The following is a 23922-nucleotide window of genomic DNA, read 5'->3' on the forward strand; positions in this document are numbered from 1 at the left end:
ATGACAGATCCTATGGAAGCAGTTTGAGGGACTCCCCAGACTGTGACAGGTCCAGAGGAAGTGGCTCAGATGACCCTTCATACATCACCACTAACAATGTGGCTGTTAGTGCATTCTTATATACTATACGCCGTTTTGGCACAAGCTGCTGAGTGCTCCCACTGTCCCTATAGCCACGATGGTTACAATCTACAACCATCTGGCTGCCATCAAGTGCAGAAGAGCTCTCACCGGGCTAAGGGTGGTAGATGCACCTGAAGACAAGAACAGACCCAGAACAACCCTGTCCTGGAAGACTGTGTTTGTGTGCCAAGGTTCCTTGGTCACATCAAAGATTACAACAGTGGCCATGTCTGTCTTGTACTGGGTGAAGACTGCCCCCAACTGGCTGTAGGCAGCAGTGGCCACAAAAGAAATATAAAAAAAAAAGGAAGCAGAAACCTCCATCTTACAGAGAAAGTTTATTCTTAAAGACAAGCATCCAGTCATGAAGCTGTCTAGCGTTTCAGATTACTGTGTTTTTCAGGATTACTATCCAAGAAAGCAGCATGGTCTGTCCTTATATGGTCAGCATACAAGCTCCATTAGCTAGAGGAAATTATCAATTACAAGAGACAAAATCTGCTTCTGCCTTTCAGCAAAAGTTCCATCCATGATACTAAAATTCAAACTCAAATGACATGCAGCAGATCCTGGCCACTGCTCAGAACACAAAGGAAACTTAAAATGATATGTTCAAACCAAAACTCTACAAGTAACTCAGTAAAGACTTCATATGTAGTCAGCCAAGAAACGCTTTCTTTCCTGAGACAGGATTTCTCTGTGGCTTTGGAGCCTGTCCTGGAACTAGCTCTTGTAGACCAGGCTGGCCTCAAACTCAGAGATCCACCTGCCTCTGCCTCCCGAGTGCTGGGATTAAAGGAGTGTGCCACCACCGCCCTGCAAGAAATGCTTTCTTAAATAAACTTTAAAAAATTTTACTTGTTTATTTTTTAAGACAGGGTCTCATTAGGTAGCACTGGCTGGCCTGGAACTCATTGTGTAAACCAGGCTAGCCTCTAAGTCACAGAGATTAGCCTATTTTTGCCTCCTGAACGCTGAGGTTAAAAGCATGTTGTTTGTAGGCTGATCAGTGCAGCTATTTTACTCTCTGAACTTCAGGCAAGCTTTATTTATTAAAAATACAAATATCACTACAGTATCATGCCTGACCTTATTAAACTTTTCATCTGCACATTTGTCTTTCCCTGTAGACATGGAACCCCTAGGGAGCCCAGAACATGTTCTGGACATGTCCAGCCTGAACAGATGCTTTGCCAAACCTGACTGTACACATATGAAGATGTATAAACTGTGTACCTGGCCAGAAAAGGAGCTGTTTTAGAGTGGAGGGAAGGATAAGAGATGGTTCAGTGGTTAAAGACGCCTGTCACCAAGGCTGACAATCTGAGTCTGAATTGTGACCCACATGGTGGAAGAGAGAACTAACAGCTACAAGCTGTCCCCTAACTTCTGCATCAAACCATAGCACATACATCAGGGAACACATGCATCGCCACATGTACACGTCTATACATAAAATAAACAAATGAAGAGGGGTTCCCATTACAACTGTATGAAAGGCAGCCCTGAAAACAGAGCATGGAACAGTTTTGACAAAGGGAAGTCACCCAAAGTAGCCTCACAAAGAGTTGTGACCTTAATACCAAAGGCCCAGAGATCAATGATAAGGAAGTCACCAAAGACAGAAATAACTCAGCATCTATCACCCTGTTTACTGCCTATTTCCTTATTTTTTTCACCTATCATAATAAAAAAGGATAAAAATAATAATTCCCCCCCCCCCGTATGGTTTGACACTGAAATGTCTTTTTTTAAAGTTGCCAACTCTGGGGCTCTTGGGGGGTGACTGGATAAGGAGAGCACTAACTCCTCCAGTGGGTGATCCGACTGCATTACTGAGAGGTGTAGGAAGTAGGCCCCTGGGCAGGCTTCTGAAGAGGAGCTTGCTCCTAGTCGTTATTATCTGTTTGCTCCTCTGTTTCCTAGCCACCATAAGGTAAGCAACTTTGTTCTGCCATTCCCTTTCACCATTATATTCTTCTGCTTCACCATGGCCCACAACTAACAGAACCAGATGACTATAGACTTAAAACCCTAAAACAGCAGGACAAAACTCTAGGGTGTTTGTCACAGAAACAAACAAACAAAAAGTGTAATATGGCCAATGTGAGGTATGTACAGATACAGAAACACAACCCATTAATCCCAGTGAGTTCAAGGCCAGCTAGAGCTAGTTAGACCCTACATACAAACAAACATACAAAAACCCACCAAAACAAACAGCAAACAGATACAGAAATTGGAAATTTCTAGCTATATATACATATATATATATATACACATATAAAATACATTAAAATTTAGTCAACAACACAAAAAATTCTGTTAGTAATCTATCCAAAAGGTAAATAAGTCAACCTGTAAGGAAGTCTTATTTGTAACCCTGGAGAATCACACACAACTTAAGAGCCGCATGAGCAACACTGGAGCTGAGCCAGTTACATTTGTTCTAAGGTTCATGCTATCTCCTCTGCTCAACAGCATCCCTACAGAGGCTATGACTATTTCAGCACCGTTAAGAATCAACAGGTAAAGAAAATCCAACAGGTGCCTCATGGGACCAGAGTAGGGTCACTTACCCCAAGGAATCTTATGCAGCTACTGCAAACGGTGCATGTGGCAGGGAGATGCAAGGAGATGCACCATGATGGAGTTATGGAGAAGACAGACTGTAAATCATGCAATGCCCACATACTCAAACAAAGCAAAGCAAAGCACAGGATTCTCTAGGAATTTAGAAGCAAAATGGCATCTGAGACTCTACAACTATTCCCAATAAAAACACTCTGGCACTGAGTTGACTTGAATGAGGTGTGTCTGCTGGTCCCAGTTAAGATCACATATTGGCCCTCACACAGTGAGAGTGAGTGACTTCAGTACCCCGCTCACCAACAGACAGGTCATCCACACAAAAATTAAACAGAGAAGTGCTGGTGCTAACTAGTCTCATAAACTAAATAGATCTAACAGATATTTACAGAACATTTCACCCAAACACAAAGGAACATGGCTTCTCAGTAGCTCTAAAATTGAAAATACACTTGGACACAAGCAAGTCTCAAGAAATACAGATACAAGAAAACTGAAACTCTGCATCCTATCAGATCACCACAGACTAAAGCTGGATATCAACAATAGAAAGTGTATAAAGTCATGGAAACTGAACAACTCACTACTGAAGGAAAAATGAGACAAGATAGAAATTAAAAACTGGTTTTTTTTTGGTTTTTGGAGACCAAAACTACTCTATGTGATTTTGGAGTCTGTCTTGGAACTCACTTTGTAGCCCAGGATGACCTCTAACTCACAGAGATTCGCCAGTCTCTGCCTCCTGAGTGCTGGGATTAAAGGCGTGCGCCACCACTACCCAGCAGAAATAAAAACATTTTAGAATTGAATAAAAAAAAAATACAACATACCAAATTTATGGGACACAATAAAAGCTATTCTAAGAGATAAGTTCATAACACTAGTGACTATATTAAAAAACCGAGATAGGCAGTGGTGGCACACACCTTTAGTCCCAGCACTCGGGAGGCAGAGGCAAGGGGATCTCTGTGAGTTCAAGGCCAGCTTGGTCTACTGAGCTAATTCCAGGATAACCAGGGCTACATAAAGAAACCCTGTATCAAACAAACAAAAACTCCTCCAAAACCACAGAGAAACCCTGTCTCAAAAAACCAAAAAAAAAAAAAAAAAAAAAACTCAAACAACCCCCCCTAAAATTGGAAAGTCCTCATATTACTAACTTAACGGCACACTTGAAAGTTCTAGTTAAGAGGCTTAATTTAACATTAGTGCAGCCACAATAGGCTGTGGACTAACAATCCTGGGATTAGGCCTCACCCTTGCAATAACCAGGAAAAACCAGACTGTACCTGGGGGACCAATCAGAAGTGAGACCACAAGCACCAGCTGCTCCAGAACACTGAGAACAGCTCACATAGTCTGTGTATAGACTGCCAATTTCCTTGCAGCAAAGCCAGTACCAATCACTGCTTGACAAAACTTGTTACCTCACTCCTGCCCAATCGCAATCTAGAATTTCCCTCCCCTCCCCCATCCTTTACTCCTTAAAAACCCTGCCATGGCTGAGCGCAATGCTCTGCCTGGTCCAATCGCTGTGTCAGAAGGAATGGTGAGCCCAAGCTTGGGCTTGCAATAAAGGTTCTCTGCTTTTGCATATGAACCTGGACTTCTGGTGGTCTCTGGGGGTACATGATGCAGGCATAACGCTAGAACAAAAACAAGGAATAATACATAAAAGGAACAAATGAAAAGAAATAAGCAAACTCTGGGCTCAAATCAATAAAATAGAAAAAAAATTAATGAAACAAAGTTGGCTCCTTGAAAAAAAAATCATAAGATTTACAAACCCAAATTAACTAAAAGGCAGAGAGAGAAGATCCAAATGAATACAATTAGATCTGAAAAGTGGAACAAAACAAAAGACACCAAGAAAATGCAGAGAATTATAAGGATATACTTTAAAAATCTGTACTCAACCAAATTACAAAATTTAAAAGAAATGGATAATTTTCTCAATTAAACCATCTACTAAAGTTAACTCAAGATCAGATAAGCAAATTAAACAGACCTATAACCCCTAGTGAAAAAGAAGCAATCATTAAGTCTCCCAACAACAACAACAACCCAGGACCAAATGGTTTTAGCACAGAATTCTACCAGACTTTCAAGGAAGAATTAATGCACTACTCCTCAAATTACTCCATAAAATAGTAACAGAAGGAACAAATCTACTTCCCCTAAGAACATGTAAAATTTATAAATAAACTACTTGCAACCCAAATTCGAGAACTTATCAAAAGGATCATGTACCATGATCGAGTAGGCCTCATCCCAAAGATGCAGGGATGGTTCAGTGCAAAACCAGATGCAGAAAAGGCTTTAGACAAAATCCAACACCCTTTCATGTAAAAGTCCTGTGGAGATCAGGGATACAAGGAACATACCTCAACCCAATAGAGGCGATTTACAACGAGTTCACAGCCAACACCAACCTAAACAGACTGAAACTCAAAACATTTCCAACTAAAATCAGAACAAAACAAGGTAATCCACTCTCGCCATATCTATTCAAAACAGTACCAGAAGTCTTAGCTAGAAAAGTAAAACAAATGAAAGAGATTAAGGGGTTACAAACAGGAAGAAGTCAAAGTATTTTTATCTGCATATGATACCACTGAATACATAACTGACCTTAAAAATGCTTCCTGGAAACTCCTACACTTTCAACAAAGTAGCAGGATATACAATTAACAAACAAAAATCAGTGATCACAGCATACAGAGATCTTCATGTACTTGACTACATATAAAATTCTATTGCAAATGCTTATAAAGATCTCAGCATTTTATCTCGAGGTGTTGCTCTTTCCCAAAACTAACACAGGCTACTGATCACAGGAAGACAGTGGAGAATCTAGAACTAAGAACAGACATGTGGCAAATGGGGATGACGCTGAGAAAGGGTCCTGGGTACAAGAGTCAAAGTCCTAGCTAGGAACTCACCTTCCTGGAGGCCTGGTACCAGCTTGTAAACAATGTCCTGCATGGTTCTGTCATGACTGCAAAAGAGAACAGGCGGTGGGTAATTTACATGGTTGCTATCAATATTTACATCTTCTATTTAACAACTTGAAGTTAGATTTTCCTTCCAGTTTACAATGAGAAACATGTTCTAAAAGTTACCTAGGACTTGAATTGAGCATCATTTATTTTAGGTTTCAGCTACCTGGAATGAGGTAACCCTGGGGACAGTGCCTCCACCCTGCTGGACAAAGGGCTAAGCTCAACTTTCTGGACACAGGCAAACATGAAGGTGCAGAGCTACTTTATCTACAGTAGTTTGCTTTTTTTAAGCATAAAATATAATGATGTCAAGTAATTTCTTTTCTTGAATAAAGTGATAGAGAATTTCTTAATTTTCAAAGCCATTTTAACCGCCAATCCTTATTGTATAAGCCTATATGAATTCAGTAACTGGCCAAGGATTACACTCCAACAAATGCACAGGAATCTAGCCAATCTGGGCTCCGCTCAGTGGCTACTCATGGGCAAGTTCTAGTGCAACTGTAGCCACCTCAATGCTGTAGACCAGCACTCACTGCACGAACCAACTTCTTGTGCTTTGAAAGCTCTTGGCTATGAGGCCCAACTGTATAATGAAAGGTTACACAGAGCTCCAAACCTCCTTTACACTACCCAGACCAGGATGCATGCACTCAGGTGCAAATTTAGACTTTGTAGATTGGGTTTTGCCAACTTGGCACAAACTGGAGTCACCTGGGAAGAGAGAACCTCAATTGAGGAGTTCCCCCCAACCAGACGGGGCCTGTGGGCAGGGCGGGGGTCTTAATTAGTGATTGATATAGGAAGCCCAGCCTACTGTGTGAATGTCACTCCTGAGCAGGTGGTCCAAGACTGTATGGGAAGGCAGGTTGAGCAGGCCATGGAGAATAAGCCAGCAAGCCCTGATTCTCACAGAAACAAGGATGAATTGTTACCGAATCATTACCTACAAGAATAAGCTAAATAATTCCTGGGTTGGCTTTGGTTAGTGTTTTATCACAGCAACAGAGACACAAACTAAGACAGGGCCCTCCATGCATCTGATGCCCTTAACATCTTTACTACACCATGGAGCTTCTGCTAGAGCTCACAGATCACAACCATGCTGAGTGGAACTAGAAGTCAGAGCTGATACGATGCCAGGCTTTGTCTACCTTGGAGGCCCAGCAAGGGGGCAAGTTGGAAACATAGCATAGACTACTTTTTGGATGGAAGGTTCTCAAAATGGAGCTGTTTCTTTAAAGTGAGCATGCTCACACTCCAGGTTCACAGCGGCATTTTCAACACTCTCTGCAAAAGTCTCTACCCTGCTGTTCCTGGTTACACATCTTTCCACCCTAAATCTTGAAATGTAAATGCTGAAGCCAAGAAAACCCCTTTGACATAACACCATAGGGCCCACAGGCTTCCTCTCCTTCCCCTGTAAGTAGAGAATCAGACAAGAGGTGTGGGTAGATGAAACCAGATCATGGGCAGAGGATGGCACCAGCAGAAGTATCATCCTAGACAGTTTCAGACGGAACCCAGACATTGCCAGTGAGAGAGGCACAAGAGAGCTGGGGATACAGCTCAACTGGTAGAATGCTTACCTTCCATTTACAAAGCTCTGGGTTTGATCCCTAGCACTACATAATGGAGTGTGGTAGAATATACTTATAAACTCAGTTCTTGGGAGGTAGAAGCAGGAGGGTCAGAAGTTCAAGGCTACATAAAACCCTGTCAATTAAGCCAGAGAGAGAGAGAGAGAGAACCTTTTAGAGGTCAAGGGTTTATGGCAGGCAATAGCTGCTACCTAGCTCATACTGTGAGTCACAATACTCAAGCCTAGATACCTCCCTGCTCTTTTACTTATCCAACACCTGGTCCACTGCTGGGCTCCTGCCCCATATCTCTTTTATGTTTGCATGACATCTAAGCTTCCATGAGAGACCTGCCCATGATAGCTCTTTAGTGTTCTGCCTCCCACAGCAAACTCCAGCAACCCTAAAGAGGGCAGCAGTGTGCCCCAGCCTCCATTCCTGTCAGCAGTAGTTCAAGTGGGGAACCTGTCTCTGCGCGCTACAGAACTGCACCCCAGAGGGAGAGAGAGAGCAGGTGACGCGGCCTGCACCATCACATGAGGACAACAAAAGCAGAACAGAGCCTGTGACAGGTGGCATCCCAAGGAAGTCCAACAGCGAGTAGACGTATGGGAAGGCACCAGCTGAGGGATACTATGGCAGTGAGTGAGATGTGCCTAGAGCCACCGCAGTGACAAAACCAAAAACCTATCACTATACAGGGAACTTGGTTCAAGAGTCAATGGGAATTTGGACAGAAGTTCCTTAAATCAGATGTCCCCCACCCACTCCACATGAGACACTGGAAAGGACTCAAGACAGTAATTAACACCAAGAACTGCTAGACATTTCCATACGCCCACTACATAGGACACACAGACCAGGAAGTCTTCTCCAGAGATTCTAAGAAGAGATGATATGGCATTGAAGTTAGGTACACAGAAAACAACTCTCGTCTCAGGGTGGGATAGAAACAGGGGCATCAGTAGTGTTGTCTGGACGTCTGGAGGCTTCCAAGGTCAGACAACCCAACTGCTCCTGCTCCAGCTGTAATGTGACTGTGAGCTACGACTGTGACACGCTGTTCACCTCTGCCTTTCAGTTCATCTCCTGATTCCCTCATGCCAAATGTATGTTGACTTATTTCCTCCAGAGTGACTTCAGAAATCAGAAATTTTACTTATAGGCCCTTGCTTCTTGGCACAAGTTCTAGCCCAGGGGCCAGTTACTACTCTAAAGTCTGGGGTCTCTTCTACTTCAAACTGTTAGTGTAAGAAAACTTATAAGATTCCAATTGTTCGCATGGTCCCTCCAGGACAGGTGCTACTAGATACTGGTATGGCTCTGGTCACCTGCAATGTAGTATCTGGGGGCCAAGAACAAGGTGGCCACCACCATACAGATGTATGGACATCATGGCCAGGGAGCACCAGCCCACATTGTTACTCACCCGATATACTGTAGCGGGTGGCTCTGATGTATCACGATCCTGCAAGTGGGGCAGGTATTATTCTCCTCCAGATATTTCACCAGGCAGCTCCTGCAAACTATCCAAAAGGGAGAGGATGACAGCGACCCAGAATAGAGGCGCTAGCTGGTGCCACGCCCAGCCAACTCCAAGGGGGCTGAGAAGGTACTTGCATAAGTAACCTCCTCTACATAGCTCCTGACTTCTGAAGAGAATCTGCCTTTATGCTGCACTGCGCGGGTACCACCTGTTATACGCTCCTGGCCTAGGAACTAACTAGAAACACCAGGGAATGGTTGCCTAAGCCACTATGTGGCAAGATAATGAGAATATAATATTTAAAAATCTGCAGTTTGGCCTAAAAGATGACAAACATGTCTTTTATAGCAAAACTGTAAAATTCAGTGAAACTGCCTAACACAAATTGTACCACCAATTTCTAACAATACAATTAATCTTAGCCTAAAATTCTTTAAAAGTAGAAAACATTTTCAAAACACAAAATGTACAAGACGGAGGTCATATGTGTTGGTCACTATTTCGTGCAGCAGTCATGTCTCTAGGTGATCCACAAAGGATATCCACCTTTCAGAGAGACAAAAAAATTAAAACAAAACTTAAGGGAGGCTGGAGAAACGGCTCAGTGGTTAGAAGCACTTGGTGCTCTTGCAGAAGACCTAGGTTCAGTTTCTAGCATCCACATGCTGAACTGTCTGCAACTCAAGTTCCACAGGATCCAATGCCTTCTCTCTCTGCTGGCATTGCAAGCATGTAGCTCACATACAAACACACAGGCTAAACACTCAGACATAAAAATTAAAAAATAATTAAAATAACAACAATAAAAAAAAACCCTATTCTGCACACGACCAGGCCTGACAAGCAAAATGAGTAACAGGCACCATCCTAACCCTTGAAATTCCACAGGTGCTCAACTATTACAACACAGACACCTCCCTGCTAGAAGAGACTGTCACGTCACCAGTGGCCAACCTGCCGGCTTTCCTTTGTTCAGCTTTCCCGACAGAAGCTTCCCTCCAGGGAGTTACCCACAGCATTACTAGTTCAAGGTAAGTTTTCCAACCACCCCTCGAGATCTTTGTTCTTCCTGGCCCTGGTGCCCTATGCCAGGCTAAGGTTCTAAGGAATGTGCTGGAGATCAGAAGAACTGGCTGTACTCACATGTGTGCAAACACTCAGTCACTGTAGTTGCATCAATGAGGTAGCCGCTGCACAGGCGGCAAGTGATGTGGGCGTTTATGTCCCAGAGTTTAATCTTCCTGGTCAACATCTTTGGCTTCTGCAAGAGAAAGACACTGTGATGACTAATCTAGGTTTCAACCTGACTACATCTGGAATTAACTAAAACTCAAGCAGCTGAATATACCTGTGAGGAACTTTTTTCTTAATTAGAGTAGGAAGACCCATTTTTCTTTTGAGTTGGGAAGATCCACTTTTAATCTAGGCCAAAAAAGGACATGGAAGAAGGAAACTTGCTCTCTCTGTTTGCCTGGTCTTGTTGGCAAGTCCATCCCTTCACTGGCACTGGAGACCACTTCTTTGGGATTCTAGTGCATACTGAAGACCAGTTAAGATACCCAACATCATGGACTGAAAAACTACTGAATTCCTGGACTTTCTACTGGAAGATAGCCATTGTCAAGAGAAGCTAGTCACAGTCTGTCTGACTACTACACCAGGTATCTCTTTCCATTCCAGCTTGCCTTTCCTCTATTCACACACACAGCAAGTGCAGGAGCCCATCCCATCCTTTCTCTCGGACATTTCTTCTCATCTGATCCATTGAATAATGACCCACCTTAGGCCTCGGTGGTAAGTGGAATCTGAACCTCAACTCAAAGAACTGCCACTAGCCACTATACTGTCTAGCAGAAAGACAGAGTCTACCAGGAGGTGGTGGTGCCAGCACACCTTTAATCCCAGTACTAGGGAGGCAGAGGCAGGCGGCTCTCTGTGAGTTCAAGGTTAGCCTGGTCTACAAAGCTAATTCAAGGACAGGCTCCAAAGCTACAGAGAAACCTTGTCTTGAAAAACAAAACAAAACAGAAAAAGGTTAGATTAGGTCCTATGGATCCAACTTAATCACCTCCCACTTTGATCTGGATCTGCCATATGGCTTTTCAACATCACAGCTGGTATCTAGGTACAAACCCACCCCAGGAATTTAGCTATCCTCACCCTTGTACTTTTTATGAGAGGGAATACTCTCATACCAAGTCATCACTTAGACCATGGTGAGCTTCAGACTCACCAACTGCCCCTTAGCATAGTACGACCATCTCAATGCCTTTAGACTCAGGGCTGAGCATGGTCATTCAGCCCAGTTCATCTGGATCATTTCTAGCTGTGCTCCTCTCCTAGGCAGCTGAATGACCAATACTACATACCTACCCCACCTGAACTAATGGTACTCCAGAGAGCCAGCATGCACAGAGTATAAGAAGAGCCAAACTCCTCACTCCTCACCTCCTCTGGATGTCTGTGAGTCCTTCCTCACCCGGTGGCATGGAGGCTTCAGGCCACCAAGTGGATGTGGTGATCCCTCCTTACTCTGAGTTCTGGCGGGCTTCTGCACCTTCCTTCTGTCCCTTGTTCCTTTTCCATTTTCTAGCACAAAAACAGCACTGTTAATTCCAAGCACACTGATGCCAGTCCTGCACACAATCCCACACTAAACTCTACTACATCTCAGCTACGCCCTACATATTAAACCATGGGACAGGGCACACTGGAAATACTGGGAGACAATCAAGAACCACAAACAACTCTAGAGACATTGCTAGAGACCAAACTTCAAGGAAATATGAGGTGGTCACCATATTGAGCCATAGACCGTCAGAAAGGAAAATCAGCTTCAGCTGTGCTTACCTGTGAACGATAGTCTGGAATCGGGGCTACATCGTGAAGTCTGTGGAGAAGCAGAGACGGGTGTCACCATGGGAGGATCTTCTCTCGCCCTCTACCCTCTAGCAATCTCAAGTACCATTTCCTTAAACATGTCTGCTCACCTACTTGCTTTAAGTGAGAATGATGGTAAAGAAGGTGGCTCTGCTGTGAGGGGTCACCTCCCAGAGTTCCTGAGCCGTGCCCAATCCAGAGCAGATATACACTACTTGCTTTGGGGCCCAAGAGGCAGGGTATCTGTGGAAGCTCCATGTGACAGTGGACTTCGGGGGTGACCTGAGAAACTGCAGGAGGGCAATGAGCAGCACTTTGTTGTTCACTTCCCTTGAAGCCTGCGATTCTCACATACTCACACCCAGACTAAGTCATTGTCACCCACTCACTGAATGTGCCCTGGGCCCATGTGGGCATCGTACCATGGGTAGGTTCAGTGGGCTGCGGCCAGTGAGCCAGGTATTCATACCAGGATGAGGAGATGAGCAGCTAGAGAAATTCTGGTAGTCTGAGGCCTCCCAAGAATCTGCAGGCAGTCTGCTTCGTGACTGAGGTGCTTTGAAGGCTCCTGGGAGCCTGGCTGTGAATTTCCATGTAGGAACAGACATTGCTGGTGAAGGGCTTGGAAAGGGGCCTGAAATCTTCACTGGAACAGTCCCAGAGCTCCAGGTATTGGTAGTTTAAGGACTGATTACATAGAACCTGGAGACGGTGTACTCTAACATGTCCTGGAACGAACTTACTCTTAAGCCCAACTCAGATAACTTCACCTCTAAAAATTTTCCAGAACTTTGCATTTTTAAAGCTTTTATTTATGTGTACATGCAAGCGTGTGCGTGTGTCTCTCTGTGTGTGTTTATGTCAGTCTGTCTGCCTGCGGGAATGTATGTAATGTGTGTACGGGTGTCTTGCAGAGGCCAGAAGAGGGAATTGGATCCCCTGAAGCTGAACTTACAGGCTGTTATGAACTGCTTGTTATGTGTACTAAGCAGGGAACATGGGTCCTCAGGGAGAACAAGTATACATTCTTAGCCACTAGGCCTTCTCTCCAGCCTCAGGAATAAGAGCGAGTGTGTCCGTCAGGTAAATCAAGGGAGGAAGCACTGAGAAGAGGCGGAGCCAGCTCAAGGCCAGGCCTGTCTTAAACCAGCCCCTGCCTAGTATGGAGGTCACTGACCATATAAAATTGCTGTCCCTTGAAACTTGGCAGCTCCTGTAACAAAAGACCCAGAGTGTGGCATTAGGGTCCACTGTGTAGCCTTGGCTGGTGTGGCATTGGGCTCCACTGTGTAGCCTTGGCTGGTGTGGCATTGGGCTCCACTGTGTAGCCTTGGCTGGTGTGGCATTGGGCTCCACTGTGTAGCCTTGGCTGGTGTGGCATTGGGCTCCACTGTGTAGCCTTGGCTGGTGTGGCATTGGGCTCCACTGTGTAGCCTTGGCTGGTGTGGCATTGGGCTCCACTGTGTAGCCTTGGCTGGTGTGGCATTGGGCTCCACTGTGTAGCCTTGGCTGGTGTGGCATTGGGCTCCACTGTGTAGCCTTGGCTGGTGTGGCATTGGGCTCCACTGTGTAGCCTTGGCTGGTGTGGCATTGGGCTCCACTGTGTAGCCTTGGCTGGTGTGGCATTAGGGTTCCACTGTGTAGCCTTGGGGGCCTAAAGTTCCCTACAGACCCCAGGCTGCCCTCAAAGTTACAGTGATTCTCTTGCTTCAGTCTCTCAAGTGTTGGCCTTATAAGAATAAACCACTAAAACACAGCTTTCTAATTGTACTTAACTCCAGTGCTGGGATTATTAAAGGTGTGTACCACCACTCCTGGCTTACGTGGTTTTTGTTTGTTTGTTTTGAGACAGGGTTTCTCGGTAGCTTTAGAGGCTGTCCAGGAACTAGCTCTTGCTGACCAGGCTGACCTTGAACTCCAGAGACCCGCCTGCCTCTGCCCCCCACCCCCAGTGCTGGGATTAAAGGTGGGCACCACCACCACACAGCAGGCATTTGTGTGAAATGGATAAATTCCCAGCAGGGGGAGGTGGTGGCAGTAAAAACCTGGATTGAGAGAAGTGAAGGAAACTCAAAATAGTCTCTATTCTAAGAGCTGAATGAGTAGTCACAAAATTCTTTTCGTGGGTCGCTGGTCAGAGGTGAAACACACCTTTAATCCCAGCATTTGGGAGGCAAAGGCAGGTGGATCTCTGAATTCAAGATCAACCTGGTCTATAAAGCGAGTTCCAGGGCAATCAGGTCTACACGGAGAAACCTGGTTTCAAAAACCCAAAAGATAAAAATAGATAAAATAAAATAAAACTCTGGGTCTGTGATTCTACTGAGAGCAAATCATCCTTTCAGGCGTAAAAGTATCTGGGGCCAGAACATGCATTTGTCTATCTTGTACAAGGACTGAGTTCAGATTCCAGTACCATGCACAGTTAAAGAAGAGATCTCTAACTCATTTTAATTTTTAAAAATAACTTTATGTGCATTGGTGTTTTGCCTGCATTCATTTCTGTGTGAGGGTGCAGGATCTCCTACAGACAGTTGTGAGCTGCCATGTAGGTACTGGAAATTGAACCCAGAATCTCTGGAAGAGCAGACAGTGAGTGCTCTTAACTACTAAGCTATTTCTCCAGCCCCACTAATTCACTTAAACTACTAGCCACACATCAAACTCTAGCAAGGCGAGATTTGGAAGAAAACTAACAGACCTACCTTACCCTAAGCAGAGCACTGGCCACCCTCATCTGTCATTCTATAAGGGTAGAGTCGTCCAGGACCAAGTTAGATGTATCCCAGGAATATAGGTAGGCAACAATACAAGGAGAAACATCACTTGTGACAAAAGTAACAGCAGACTAACATGTGATCCTCCCGACAGACACGTAAAAATTATTTTATAAAGCACCCACTCATTACTTTTAGAAATTCTAAAAGATGGTAAGGAAATACTTTTAACCCCATTGAAGGAGACACTAACACGATTATTCAACAACTCAGATGTGAACAACTACAATTCCACGCACAAAGTCTAGTCGGAGGTGGCTGGAATGCCCACCAGCTAGGGCCCCACACAGCAGCTGTTCCTCGGCAGTCAGGAAAGGGTGCTCCCAGCCATGCAGGGCTCCATGTAGAAGAAAGCTGCCCACAAAGAACACATCACTGCCAGCAAGGGTGGCCCACGGGTCTCAGAAAGGCCTTGAGTCCCTTCTACACAATAAACTGAAGAAAAGAGTATCTTACGATTTAAAACCAATGACGGACATACTCCTCGAGGTGGGGTGAAACCAAATCACACTCACCCACAAACCCTCACGGAAATGCTAACATTCAACACAGTATGTGGTGCCATGTTCAGATGCTGAGGAGGAGGTCAGGGGTATTTATTACCTTTACAATTCAAGATTACGATTACGATATGTGGCTCTATTATGAACTGAGACACACGTATCTATAACATATTAGAACTATAACAGGGACCAGGGCTTAGCAGACTCAGGTCCTCAGGATGGAGAGGTGCTGCTGCTCTTACCGTCAAAGGGCCAGCCACGCCAAAGTACTATTTGGTGTTTGGAGAGAAACTCTGTCCGCTTCTACTCTAAATGATGGAAAGAGATTCACCAAAAAAACAAAAAAATTCAAATTAAGTGGATTTCAGCTGATCAACTTTATTATTAAACTGGGACTCACAAAACGAGTAGCAGGCCATGGTACCAAGTACCATGTGTGTACAGCGCTGAGGAAAAGGCTGGCATTCTGTGGTAAAAGCAACACACACAATGCCAAACTTTTACCAGTATTTATCAGTACCCCTACCATACCATGTGGCCAGATGGCCAGCCTGGGATCCTCTCCAGACCTTCTAAGAATCACCTATTTTGGTTTCTTGCTACACTGTACATCATCACCTGCGTGATCACAAAAACAACATGCATGTCAACACTGCAAGCTATAACAGCAGTGGGGTAGAAACTACCATGCAGGCAGGCAAGCAGGTTGGTTACTGTCTTAATCTACTGCAGGATAAGAGCTGTGTATTATATTCCCTGTTATGGCAGGCCTGGGCCCAGGACACTTCTTCCCCTTCTGCACACTGCCTAACTTTGGGGTCCACCCAGCAGCCTCCCCAAGGATGGGGTTCACATGCCCTAACTTTAGTCAACACCTAGACAGAATCTTAGTTTATTCCAGTTCTGTAATATGCAAAAATATGAATGATAACTAGAGCCAGGAAATATGGCCCATAAGATATTATGTTCTACACATAAAAGTGCCTGCTGCCAAGCTGACAACCCGAGTTCAATCCCTGGGACCCACATGGTGGGAAGAAAGAACCAACTTCCACAAGTTGTCTTCACAAGGCCACAAAGGTCACCCAAAGTAAATAAACAAAAATATAGCTTTAAAATGTTTTTAAAACTAGAAAATAAAACTTCTCTTAATACTGGTTCTAGGTAATGTAATAGAAACTACTGGTCATGCAACCCAGGTGTTCCATACATAGCTCTAGAAGATAGGACAACCATTAAATCAAGTTGGCAAGATGCCATCCTTGTCCTGGGAATGTAGTTCAGTTGGTGATTGCCTGCCTAGCATGAACAAGACCCTGGATTCAATCCCAAGCACCATACAGAGTCAGGCATGGTGAGACATGTCTGTAATCCCAGCACTTGGGAGATGTTGGCAGGAAGATCAGAAGCTCAAAGTCATCCTTAGCTATATGAGTTTGAGGCCAGTATGGGTTACATAAGACCCTGACGAAAAGAAAAGAAAAAAGAGGAAAGGAGAGGAGAGAAAAGAATGATGTTGTCCTCGTTAAAATCAGTAACACAAGCCCATTCTCCTGTGGGTACGATCTAGATAGAGACACCAATAGACCTATGTCTTAGGCACCACGGATCTGATCAGATTTCAAGTTGGTCCCCAAACAGTCCAGGCCTAATACAGTAAACTAAAAGAATAGTTTTTAACAATTAAAAAAACGAAACAAAAACAGATCTTTTTCAAATAAGCCACTTACAAACTTTCAGCTGTTGACAAGCGTCTTCCCGATCTCATTCCAAAGATGACCTCTTTCTGCTCTATGACCTGTCCACAACAGTGTTGACAGATCTCTTTCCTTCTGTGCTAACTCCTTCTGTGGCGGTCGGCTGTCATCACTGGTATAGCTCCCATATCTAAGACCACTTGCCTGCCTCCCTTGCCACTCCAGTCTCTTCCAGCATTTCCTGGCATCTGTGGGAGTCTTACAGAGGTCCTCCCATGGTTAACAAATGGAACATTATCAATAGGGTATTGCCAGCCATTGGTAGGTGGGTGTTTCCTACACAGATTAGAACTTTCCCAGAATAAGCAGTTTTGTGCTGAGCTTGAACACTGTACCCTCCCAGGCACCCACAGTTATGTGCCCTTCAATTAGTGCTGAAATTGTGACTTTCTATGATCTGGTTCTCCACCCGGTCAAAAGTGCTTATGCTATCAGTCTCCAGGGACAACCAGTGGCCTTGGGGGTAAGCACAATCTCCAATGTGTCACCAAAGACTGATGCTGAGACAGAAGCCTGTCCAGATCTATGACCTCACCAAAATGCCTTGTCTTTGGCTGTGTTCCAAAACCAGCCAACAGGGGAACAAGTCAGGTGGTCATGGGTGGCTGATAAGTGTCACAAAGCAGAAATATTCCAACCTGGACTGTCTTATTCCAAAGTCTACCACTCTGAGGATGTCAGGAGGACAGAAAACATCAATCTAATGCTAGACCTCTTGGAGTGTCAGGATGGTGCATAGCAACACAGCACCAGACTTCCCTGAGCTGTTGGGATGGAAATCAACCTAGCAGCAGAACCCAGGGATCTGTTCAGAAGATCATCCTCTGACAACAAGGCCAACTGTAAAATCCTGGAAGTAACTATTTGTGGGACGTGCTAAGCCCCCTACCCTGCAGGAGGTTGTGGGATGGGAGCCAGGTTGGCTTTAAGCGGACCTCCTGCTCATTTCCTCCAAGAGGTGGCATACCATCTGAAGTTGCATTTAATACAACAGGAAAGTGGTGTTTAATGAAAGATAAAGATATTATCAAACAGAAAACTGTGTCCTGCAGGTGGGCACGAGGGTCCCATCCTGGACTGTAGGCTGCTTCACAAAACACCCTACAGTGGGGGCTGGAGAGATGGCTCAGAGGTTAAGAGCACTGGCTGCTCTTCCAGAGGTCCTGAGTTCAATTCCCAGCAGCCACATGGTGGCTCACAGCCATCTGTAATGAGATCTGGTGCCCTTTTCTGGCCTGCAGGCATACATTCAGGCAGAATACTGTATACATAATAAATAGATAAATCTAGAAAAATTATATAAAAATACTACAATGGAAGGCTTGTGAGCATCCTAAGTTTATTTCTCAGCACTGGCAGCTGGGTCACAGCAGACTCTGGCTTATTCAGATCCAATCACCATGCCAAGTCCTTTGACGCAGAAAGGATGGAAGAGCTCTCAGGGTTTTTGATAAGGCATGTATTCTGTCTTTGAGGACAGAATTTCCCACAAAGTTCATTTCTCCTGCAGTCATCTTTGAGTTACAACTTCAACCTAAAAAAGGGGGAGGAATGAAAACAACATTGGGGCCACAGTAGACGGCCACTGATCATACAGTCCTTGCATTTTTGTTCCACAAGTTTGTTTGTTTGAGTTTTGTTATTGTCTGCTCTGGTAAGAACTTAGATTAATAAAAAAAAAAAACAAAAACGAGTGGTGGCTGGTGAGATGGCTCGGGAGTAAAGGTACTTGCCACCAAGTTTAAGGACCTAAGTTCAATTCCTGGAACCCACTTAAAAACGGCAGGAGACAACAGAACCCAGAAGCTATCTTCTGACACGCATACGTGCTCAGGGTTTCTGCACTCAGAAACATAAACTCACACAATAATCATAAAATTTTAAAAAAACGTAAAAGTCCTTGAAGTAAGGGTAGTTATGGTATGCATGCTTTGACCCCATTGCTAGTTTGTAGAGCATATCCTGAGGACTTTAGCAACCAAGCTGACACATACCCTCAGCACAAAGCACAAAAGCCACTGGCTATGATGTGCTTTAGGCTAGAGTTTGTTGAACACCTAATACAGTTTGTGGAACCAGGAGACAGAGAAAGTCACTACAAACTCCTCATGTGACCCAGAGGCCTCCATTAGGCCTTACAACAGCCACATAGGACTCACAGGTTCTAGTAAGACCCACAGTACCACAAACGTCAGGAATCCCACACAGGACCCATGAAGCTTCTGTAGGCATGGGACCCCATGAGGACCAATGAGATCCAGTTAACCTCCATTCTTGAGGTTCAACTAACACTGCAGAGTCTGTTCAATACAACACACAGCCAACAACAGGCCGAGGGAGACAGCATCTCCAACAAGTGTTGCTCCTCTCGGGGAGTCTGCTCAATCAGTGGGTCATCCACAACAAGGGGGTTAAGCTTATGCCACCCTTATCCTTTTGGCTTTTGTACATTTAATTCTGTAAGGAGGTATGTGGCAGAGAAGAGTGTTTTCTTATTTTTAAAGGCCTCATCTATCTCTGTGACTGATCACTATGTTGGCCAGACTTGTCTCCAGCTTCGGAGCTCAAATGATCCTCTTGTTTCAGTCTCACAAGGAGTAGCAAGGATTAGACACATATTACCATATCCAGTTAAATTTAACGATAATCAACTGACAGGACTAAGCAACAGTTCAGTTTTTAAAGCATGATGTGCGGCATTCTTGCAATATGAACGGTGTGATTGTAAGGGTAACAACAGACAACAGGAAGCTGGCCTTCAACCTCAATGTATTTCTAAATAAAGAAAAGTTACATCTTTAACTTTAAATCCGATTCTGAATATCAAACAAACAAGGCAGCAAATAATAAATTTGGCCATTAAAGAATAACAACACAGGGGCTGGAGAGATGGCTCAGTGGTTAAGAGCATTGCCTGCTCTTCCAAAGGTCCTGAGTTCAATTCCCGGCAATCGCATGGTGGCTCACAACCATCTGTAATGAGGTCTGGTGCCCTCTTCTGGCACCAGAAGAGATATACACACAGACAGAATATTGTATGCATAATAAATAAATATTAAAAAAAAAGAATAACAACACAAACCCAAACAAACCTTGTTTTAAAGCACAAATAAACCCCCAATAATTCTAGTTAATGACCTCATGACTAGAGTTGGAACCTCCCAAAGTCCAGAAATGACAGGGAGGTGACCATCAGGGGCAAGAGCATCTAGAGTGACTTTGGGTAAGTACCCTGAGCCACCTTCCAGGCCTACTCACAAGACCTGGGCTGGAGAGAGGGAGCTCCAGTCTACAGGACATCTCTGAGCATAATATTTCCGAAAGGGACAAATAACCCAACCTTTTCAGAATGTCACATCTTCCACGCTAGTTTGAAAAAAACCACTTATAACAAAGTGCATGAGGTCCAATGTACCAGGAAAGACACTTGTGTTTAAGATGGTTAAGAAAAACTAGAAGGTTGGTTTATAATTTATTTCAGAATAGCATGGCAAGATTCTGGAAATCACTCACCCAGAGGTTAGACACTATTTCCCTACACCCCACTCTGTTCACAGGGGTCTGTTTGCCAGAACATTCCAAATGGTAAGTTAACCACGGGTAACGTTTTCAGTTTGTAACAGACGCCTCTTAAATAGGATACATATATGTATCAAAATCATCTGAACTTTTACAGTGATATAAGACATACGTTATTTAGAGGCCTCATTCTAATACACCACTCTACACACAACTCTTTCTGTTTCTGAGAGAGCATCTTACTATAAGCCTGAACTGGCCTGGAATTAACTACTGTAACTCAGGTTTGCCTTAAACTCAAACTCACTGCAATCCTTCTGTTTCGGCTCCCAAGTGATGGGATTATAGGTGTGAGTCACCATGTGTGGAGCTTCTAGAGGCTGCCTTGCTCTGTCACTGGCCTCTTCTCTATTGTCCTTTGAGATGCCCCAGGAGAAGAACTGGGTCTCCAGCTGGCACTGTAGGAGGGAGCCTGGACTGGGATACTCCCTGTGGAACGCCCAGAGGAGACCGAGGACCCTGACTACAGGCTTATAAAACTTGACCAGAAGCATGGGCTCTCCACCTTCTGCTGGAACCAATTTTTGGCTCAGGGCACTACATTCTGGGGTAATACATCATACAGCAACATATGTTTAAAAGTCCAAGCATGGGAAGATGAAGAGCATCATCGAACCTAAACAAATTATCATTCTTTTTTAAAAGTTCATACAGCCAATTACTATAAAGGGCACAACAAAAGAACAAACCAGAAGCAAGCTCTGAGTCCAAGGGTCCCAAATGCAGGGACACTGGGCAAACACATTTTCCACTCTGGGTCATTCAGGACCATACTCAGTTGGCACCCAGTACTAAGGCACCTAAACTTGTTTTTTTTTTTTCCTGATGAATCAAAAAGCAAAGCAGCTCAAAAAGAAAGATGGAATCAACCAGCTCAAGCATTTCTTGGAAATCTAAATAGCCCAGAGTTTAGACACCCTATAACCAGCACTTTAAAGTGCTGCCTGACCAAAGAGCTTCCATGGGGAACACACCCGTTGTTAACCACCCCAGGTCTGTGTGGGAGTTAGGCGACTCCAGAACCTGCTAGCCATTTCATCCCCAAACACACCAGGTTCCCAGTGCACATCTCGGTACTTGCCCTAGTCAAGAGCAGCACACTATGACCTCTTAATGTCTCTTACAGCAGCAAAAACACATTTCACTTTTCCACAAGCACTGTGTTCTCCATGGCAGACTGGGAAGATTTCAGAGAAACAAAACCTCTTCCCAAGGCCCTCTTAATGCTTTCCTTTTTGGGGGTGAAACAGAGTGTGGATGCTGGGTGCTCATCAACGCAAGAGCCCCCCTCAATTCTCTGCCCATTCACCTCACCTTCCTATCTACTGGAGTGCCTCTGGACACACCCTCATGACCTTTTGGGGAAAGAGAAGGGGGAGTGAGCCAAGACTAGGGAAAGGCACAATCCTGTAGTAGCTGAGGAGAGTAGGGGAGGCAGCTTGGAGGCTAGGACGACATGGAGCAGCAAGTACAGGTCATGATAACCCTGAGTCCTTGGAGCTAGGAAGAACTCCAACTTTGCCTTGTAACTATCCTAAGACCCTCATCACCCTTGAGGGCGCTCGGGGACTTGTGGGAAGTGCAGGGTTTGAATCCTTGGGTTCCAATAACCAGGATCCCACACTTAAGCACTTCACAGAAAGGGTCCGGTGTGGGCTGGATAGATATGGGAAACTCCTGGACCCCCAATGCCTAGTGATCTTTACAGCAGATATTGGGGTCTGTATGCCTGGAGGCCCAGGGCTCCCTGCCTTGAAGTTCCATCTATTATCCCAGTACTTCCTGATGACCTTCCTCGTTTCAGCCCCAAGGCTTTTGCCCTAAAGCGACCTACCTTTGGTTCCAATTGTTCTGAAGCCTGTCTATATTCTGAACCCTCCTCACAGTTTACCCTCGGGGCCCCAAACTACTCAAAGGATCTTCACAGGAGTCCAGATTCTTCTGGGCCAGCCTTGGCTTCCCAGCTCTCTACAACTGATTTGTCCCTGGGTCCTGACCTTCCTATAGCCTTGCCCTAGAGTACTGGCCCTCCGCGGGGTGGTCTCAGGGTCTTAACCTCCTCTGTGATCTATCTTGAGTTGGACCATCTCAGTGATTCTGGCATTTTCTAGGTCCTGTCGGGTCCTGAGATCCAGTCTTCCTCAATGACCTTTCCTAGACTCTTGTCAGGTCTCTAGTACTGACCCTCTTCCCCTCACCCCCAGTGAGCAATCCAGGATCGGGTCTCCACCTCTTCAGAGGTCCCAGCTCTATGAGGGATCTGCCCAGTACCAGTATTTCTGGCCTGGTCTGGGTCCTGTCTAGTCTGAGGTTCTGGTCTCCCTGGATCCAGCCTGGTCCAGACTCATGTTCTTCCGGGGTCCTGCTCTCTGGAATCCTGCCTGGTGCCTGTTCCAGCCCGTCAGGGATCCTTGTCTTCCCTAGGTCCTGTTCTCTCGGGGTCCAGTCTGCTCAGAATCCAGCCTTGCTGGGTGTTCTCCCTGATCTACGATTCTGCCCACCCCTGGTCCAGCCTGATCAAGGAAGGGTCCAGCCTGGTGCTGGCTCTTGTCTTCCCAGGGTTCTGCCTGGTCCCGGTTCCTGTCCTCTCAGGGTCCAGGTTGTTCAGGGATCCAGAATGGCCCATGGTGCTGCCCTCCCAGGGTCTAGACCTCCCAAGTCCTGGCCTTCTGGCAGGCTTTTAGGGTCCCGCCTCCCGGGTTTGCCGAGGGCGCTGGGCTCGCAGCCTTCTGCGGACCATGGGCCGAGGCCGCGGCCTGAGGAGCGGGCGCGCGGGCCAGGCCGGGCGGGGCGGGCTCACTGACCTGCGTCTCGGGCGGCGGGCGAGCGGGCGCACGCGGGGGCTCGCCGGGAGGGGGAGGGGGCGCCGCTCCCTCTGGGTCCCCCCCAAGAGGAGGAGAAAAAAGCCGTGCGGAGTTTAAAACAAAGAGGCGGAAATGCCCGAACCCAGCCGAGTGAGGAGTCGGGGGCGCCGCGCTTAGAGCATGCGCAGTCTGCGGCTCAGCTCCCACCTCGCGAGCCGGAGGGGGCGGGGTCTCTGGAAGGCGGGGCCTACAGGGGTGGGGTCCAGGCGGGGCCAGAGGGCGCAGGCGCGTGCTGGCCGCGCTAGACTCAGGAAGCTGGTGCAACAAGCCAGGCGGGGTGGAGCTCGGGGGCGTGGCCGCAGGGGAAGAGGTGGGTCAGAAGGCGTGGTCAGAGCCGACAACCTGAAGAAACTCCGTCTGCAGGACTTCAGGACGCTTCTGACTGGCTACTATCTGGGTTGGAAACTAAACCAGAGCACCCGGACAACAGGTTTTATCCCGTGCAAGCCTTCTTCTTACATTCCTGTCCTGTCTAGGAATCAGCCAGGTGCGCCGAACACTGTGGACACAGAGAGAGACCCTTCTGCTCGACTTTCAGACTGTTGAAACCTACAACTCATTCATTTGTGCACTGTCCGTAGTGATCAGTGGTCACTGTAACTGGGAGAGAACAGAAAAGAAAGTTTTTTGTTTTGTTTTGTTTTTCAAGTCAAGGTTTATCTATGTAGCCTTGGCTGTCCTGGAACTCACTTTGTAGACTAGGCTGGCCTCGAACTCAGAGATTCACCTGCCTCTGCCTCCTGGGTGCTGGGATTAAAGGCTACCTACCACACTCCACTGGA

At 45.7% G+C, this 23922-nt stretch overlaps 1 protein-coding gene across 3 annotated transcripts in view; it reads right to left on the bottom strand.

The window, feature by feature from the left end:
- Pcgf3 (polycomb group ring finger 3) overlaps positions 1 to 23244 on the bottom strand; it is a 46390-nt gene extending 23146 nt beyond the window's left edge. Inside the window, exons 1-6 of one of the 3 annotated variants that reach the window (XM_057772377.1) lie at positions 23081 to 23244; positions 11631 to 11670; positions 11229 to 11369; positions 9924 to 10041; positions 8724 to 8820; positions 5655 to 5710 (exon numbers count right to left, since the gene is read on the bottom strand). In XM_057772377.1, the coding sequence (XP_057628360.1) occupies positions 5655 to 5710; positions 8724 to 8820; positions 9924 to 10032 (262 nt within the window). In that variant the 5' untranslated portion in view covers positions 10033 to 10041; positions 11229 to 11369; positions 11631 to 11670; positions 23081 to 23244. Of the gene's footprint in view, positions 1 to 5654; positions 5711 to 8723; positions 8821 to 9923; positions 10042 to 11228; positions 11370 to 11630; positions 11671 to 14365; positions 14387 to 15182; positions 15201 to 23080 lie in introns of those variants that run through there. The other 2 variants (XM_057772379.1, XM_057772378.1) reach the window with 2 other exon arrangements.
- Positions 23245 to 23922: the final 678 nt, after the last annotated feature.

This window comes from Chionomys nivalis, chromosome 6 (assembly GCF_950005125.1).
Source record: "Chionomys nivalis chromosome 6, mChiNiv1.1, whole genome shotgun sequence".
In the NCBI taxonomy this organism is placed as follows: Eukaryota; Metazoa; Chordata; class Mammalia; order Rodentia; family Cricetidae; genus Chionomys; species Chionomys nivalis.